General features: G+C 40.7%; 1 protein-coding gene across 1 annotated transcript in view; it reads right to left on the reverse strand.

The window, feature by feature from the left end:
- Positions 1 to 5204, reverse strand: part of NHSL1 (NHS like 1) — a 76630-nt gene extending 71426 nt beyond the window's left edge. The window contains 3 exon segments of the mRNA XM_010379504.2: positions 1822 to 1873; positions 1875 to 1975; positions 5078 to 5204. Coding sequence (XP_010377806.1) covers positions 1822 to 1873; positions 1875 to 1975; positions 5078 to 5135 — 211 coding nt within the window. The 5' untranslated portion in view covers positions 5136 to 5204.
- Positions 5205 to 6000: the final 796 nt, after the last annotated feature.

The raw sequence follows: 6000 nt of genomic DNA on the forward strand, positions 1-6000 counted from the left end.
TTAACTTGGAGATCTTGGGCAAGTTTCTAATTTGTTGTGCTTCTGTTTTTCCATCTGGGCATAGTAACAGTAAGCAGTAGGATCACTGGGAAAATTAAATGAGGTAATACATTTAGTGGACCTAGAACAGTACCTGGCATTATAGGTAAGTGTTTAATAAATGTTATCAGTCATTGTAGTGGTGGTACATTAAAGAATGAACCACTTCATAAGTGACTGGTAGACAAGATAAAATTATTTTTCTAGATATTCCTTGTATCAATGACAGAATTTCTCCCAAAGTCAAGTCTTCCACAATAGGATAAAATACAGAGCCCCAGTAAAACTAAATTTCAGATAAATAACAAATACTTCTTTGGTATACTAATGTCCCAAATACTGCATGGTAGGAGAAGTCTGGTGGGAGCAGCATCTGGTAGAATAAGAAGTTTGGTTTGTTGTACTAGGAAAAAGTCTCTGAATTTTACAAGTCACTCCTTCCTCTTTGAAGAACTACTTTCCTTCTTTGTCACCTTTAGGCTGCCCTCCTTGCCACACATTTACTTTTTAACTTCAACAATAAATTGGGCCGGGTGCAGTGGCTCAAGCCTGTAATCCTAGCATGTTGGGAGGCTGAGGTGGGTGGATCACACGAGGTCAGGAGTTTGAGACCAGCCTGGGCAATGTGGTGAAACCCCATCTCTACTAAAAATACAAAAATTAGCAAGGTGTGGTGATGCACTCTTGTAATCCCAGCTACTCAGAAGGCTGAGGCAGGAGAATTGCTTGAACCTGGGAGGAGGAGGCTGCAGTGAGCCAAGATCACGCCACTGCACTCCAGCCTGGGTGACAGAGTGAGACTCCATCTCAATAAGAAAAACAAACCACAATAAATTCAAGTAAAAATGAGAATTTTAAACTAGATATAGGAATACATTCTTCCTATATTTTCTACTTGACCAAGTATACCTTGCTCATCTGCTGGCAGAACCTAGGCTCAGAGAGCCCAGTTGGGTGCTACGCAGTTCTGATAAATCAAACCATTTAGCACATCTTCAAAGTCTATATATAGGTCCTTCTTCTAGCCGGCTTGAACTAAACAGAACAAACAAATGTGTTCAAAAAAACAAATTGGTTTTGAATACTTACAATGGTTTTAAAAAGACAGTGGCAAAACTGCCCATGTGAGCAGTGGTTTATTTGGATCAAATTAACACTGGTGGTTTAAACATGCTAAAGTGTTTCTGAGAAGGTGTGGGCTCCTGGAAATAGATTTGCATATCTGCAAATAGGCAAGTTTCTGCAGAGACCAGAACATCTTAGGCATGTGTATTATCCCATTTTCACACTGCTGAAAAAGATATACCCAAGACTGGGTAATTTATAAAGAAAAAGAGGTTTAGTGGACTCACAGTTCCACATAGCTGGGGAGGCCGCACAATCATGGCAGAAGGTGAAAGGCATGCCTTATATGGTGGCAAACAAGAGAATTGACAACCAAGCAAAAGGGGTGTCCCCTTATAAAACCATCAGATTTAATGAGACTTATTCACTACCATGAGAACAGTATGGGGGAAACTGCCCCCATGATTCAATTATCTCCCACTGGGCCTCTCCTACACAACACATGAGAATTATGGGAGCTACAATTCAAGATGAGATTTGGGTGGGGACACAGCCAAACCATATCAGCATGTATTAGGTTGTATTTATGATATCATATAAAGACACAGCCTACTACACATTCAATAAAAGTAGATCTGGTTTTATAGATAGATATCAAGTTTATACTCTCAGGACCCAATAACCAAGAAAATAAGCTCACAGAGGATGCCATCTTACCCCTCAATACTGATTTGAGATTGAGTTTGGCTTGGCGGTGCAGGTCCTCAACAGCAGGGGGGTCTTGTGGTGGGAAGGAACACATTCTCCTGCTGGTGCCATGGGGCACTGTAGTGGACTGTCCATCGGCTCTCCTCATCTAGGTTGGAAACCGCTATAGAAAAAAAGATAGAATACATTCAGGTGTCAACTTAGGCTTCATTAGCTACAAATTCATTACATCATGATGTGTTTCCATGCCTAACACATCCACGGGTAAAGGCCGGCAAGGGAGCAATGAAGCAAATTCCAAATTAGATTTAATCTTAGATTCCAGGGGTCTTGCCCACAGTGTTTTATTTATAAAGGAAAAGCTGAAAGTGTCCACCCTCTAAACAATGTCTTCATAGAAGCATTTGCTCAGTTAACTGCCTCCCAGCATTTCAGGTCCTCCCTTTACTTCAATGTTTGAAAACAATGGACAGAATTGATAGAGACCTCCAATTCCTACTTAACCCCCTCCCACACACACAACAAATATCAGTTACTCAACTGTATAATGCCATTGCAACAGTAAATGTTAGACTGTCCTGACAGAAATGAATTTCCTACCAAGGGGTTTATAAGAAATATTCCTTCTCTACAGCATTATTTAAAGAGCATCACTGTTATAAACTCAATTACATTTTTAAAAAATTAAGTGTAAACATTCAATTTACATGTAAATGACATAGCTAATAGATGTGGAGATCCATTTGTGTTACAAAATTCCCTCTGCATTTCCCGCTTTCATGAAACGCTTTTATATTAAAAATTTTTTAAATTACAGTGCAGTTGACTCTTTCCAACTCAATCCAATTCAACTAAATTTTCCCAGCACAGAAGAGACCGAGACGTTAGAGGATAAAATAACAAGTAAAATCCTGAGACTAAGATAAATCTCTATAATAATTTTTCTTTAAATCCCCGGAGGCCTGAGACGTCTCTAGTTCATTTTTCCTGACAACACAAGCTAAGCTGGGGCACCAGTGGAGCCCAAAATGAGGCCGACAGCACCAAAACAAATTCATCAAGAATGTTTTAATACTTTCTATATGTCTGCCATGTAACCCAGGCATAAGAGAGACTGGAAAGGTATTGGAGAAAGTCCTTGTGCTGAGTCATTTGCTTGAGGTAGCAAGTGTAACCCTTGTAAAGCCAGCAGATACTTGAATTGTGAGTGAGGAGCAAGTCTTCCTGACTCTGATCTATGCTATAGAGTTCACACTGGGTATCCATGTCCCCAGCATAACATGTACCCGGAAACTAGACCATAAAATGAATTCTCAAATAATGTGAGAACACATGCATAAACTATTAAATCCATTTGAGGATATCTAAAAATAACTAAACACACCCTATAGCACAGTTATTAGGGCTACTTTAAAGAGTAAATGAACCAATATACATAAAGTACTTAGCTCAAGAAGTAACTCAGGTAAAACACGGTTGTGGCAAGAACAGTAAAAATTATTCTAACGAGGCCCCAAACTTCGAACCGTCATTGTCTTGTAAACCTGGGCCACAGGTTAGCGCTCATCTCACATACCATCTTTTCCACAGCTACTAAATTTTACAATCTTATGAATCTGAACAGGATAACTCATTTTCAAAAGGATCCCACCTTCTCCATAAGTTGCTAAATGAGAAAGTAAACATTGAGAATTAGGTATCAGGTTAAAAACAGAAATGTCCAGTGTGTTTCCTGCTTAGTGTTTGACAAAAGCAGTATGTGCATTCGGCACCTAGTATTTCACATAAACTCTTGTTGAGCAAACGTTTTGCATGGTGCATACAACTATCAATCTTAATACACAAAATCCACAAAGACCTGACTTAACCCTCATTTTCAGAAGAATGTTTCAGAAGAATCTAGCACTGGGCCAAACTCACCATATAATCCCCCCAAGTGTAGCCTGAGTTCATCAGTGTTTTGTGCTGATGTCCATTTATTTTAAAGATTGAGTTACCATACTTCAGAGTTAGAAACTATGGAAAATCTGGCCGGGCGCAGTGGCTCAAGCCTGTAATCCCAGCACTTTGGGAGGCCGAGATGGGCGGATCACGAGGTCAGGAGATCGAGACCACCCTGGCTAACACGGTGAAACCCCGTCTCTACTAAAAAATACAAAAAACTAGCCGGGCGAGGTGGCGGCGCCTGTAGTCCCAGCTACTTGGGAGGCTGAGGCAGGAGAATGGCGTGAACCCGGGAGGCGGAGCTTGCAGTGAGCTGAGATCTGGCCACTGCACTCCAGCCTGGGTGACAGAGTGAGACTCCCTCTCAAAAAAAAAAAAAAAGAAACTATGGAAAATGGAAACTTTTCCTATTTGCCAATTACAAATCAAATCCAAGTAATGGCATTCGTGTCTGCACCATCAGTCGCACCATCAGCCCCAATGCACAGCTACCAACTGGCTACTATGAGAAAGTCTCTTTCGCTGGTGTTCCTCACTCTCGCCAGGGGCACTTTTAATCTGTCCATCCAAAGGCAGCCTTCGGCAAGAAGCTGCAGAAAATCAGCACACCATGCTGCTCTTTGTAGCTTTCTCCAAAGCCCCTTTTATCAATGCCCCTACCCATGCACATTTATCCAGTTTAAATCACTGGTCCAAAAACTAAACTAAACTATGAAGAAGCAACTAGATTAAAGAAATTTAAGTCAATGGTAAGCACACAATAAAGCCACACCACAAAAGCTCTGCACCTTACAACAATCACTGATCAGTCTAGACGGTTTGTGCTCGCTCGAGCTCTTAAATACACAACAAAGAGTGCCAGGGAGTTATAGGGGATTATCTCCACCAGAAGCATGTCATATATTACACAGAGGCTCCCTTACCTCAGCTGCATATTTAGCCAAAGAATCAAAAAATCATACACTGGATATCAAGGGAAACATAAATTAAGTACAAGAATTTTTCCCCCTCTTCAAAGGACTTCTTTTGAAAAGCACAAAAGAAGTAAATTCACTTAAAACCCCAATCATAAATAAATAAGACATGCTAAGATCACATAATACTGTCCTCGAGTTACAAAAGTCTGAGGTATTTAAACAACCTGGTATAGAGTTTAACTCATGCCTATTATGCTGTTTCACACTCTAATTTAATCACACAAAGGAACCAAGGACCTAAAACACACACATGGACACACACACACACACGAGCACACAGGGACATACACACATACGGAAACATATGCACACAATAGGTAGTAGAGAGAAAAGGAACTACTTACTTTTCTTCTTAAAAAGTTTAATTAAAGACTTAATCTTTGCATTAATGAAGACCACCATTTCCAGGGCACCTACATAGAGCTTAGAAGTGTAAATCACATTAAAAGCTCAGCCCATGAGGCAGGTGGCAAGCTTCGTCCTGCTCCAGATTCTAACTTTTCTTCCCCCGGTCTCATATCCTTAGACATCTGCCCAGGCTGATGTAACTTTGAGGTTGAGCTTATTGTCAGGCAGTTACAAACCATTAACAGTCCTTGAACCTGAACAACTCCTACTGAAACCTAATCTTTAAGGCTGAGAGCAGCCAGTGACATCGTGCGCAGAAAGAAAGAGAAAGCCAATCACGGTTCTTATTTGCATGACAGCCACATCAGGCTTTCTGCCTCAGTGCCCATTCATTCAGTTTTCTCTCCAACAGATCAGAAGCTCCCCCTCTCTGAGCCCACAAAAATAGTGCAGATTTTCCTCTATGGAAGTCAAGATGAAACAAATGTGTTCCCCATTTCACTAAGCCACTATGAACATCCAGATCTTTTACAGGAGCTGCCAAGTCTGAAAGCAATTCCAGTTAATTCAGGATATATGGGATTTGAAGTGATTTAGGGGGTAAAAAAGCCAAACTATTGTTTCCCAACCACGCCCCAGGCTCTGCCTCCATACCAAAGGAACTTGTACAAGCAGTAAAACTTTAGAATGGAATCTCCAAGGTGCTGCAAAGATGACTTGGTTGCATTTTTGTGCAAATTAGGATGCCCTGTCTTCTCACCCTTCTTTGCCAGTGATTGAGAATCAGCATTGTGTGTTCCAAAGCGTGATGTTATTTGCATCTAGCTGCCACAACAATCAAGGAAAAAAAAAGAAACCACCAAAAAAACACAACTTTCCCACTCCAAACAAGAAATTAGATAAAGTACCCTAATCACTT

The sequence above is a fragment of the Rhinopithecus roxellana genome, chromosome 4, assembly GCF_007565055.1.
Source record: "Rhinopithecus roxellana isolate Shanxi Qingling chromosome 4, ASM756505v1, whole genome shotgun sequence".
Lineage (NCBI taxonomy): Eukaryota > Metazoa > Chordata > Mammalia > Primates > Cercopithecidae > Rhinopithecus > Rhinopithecus roxellana.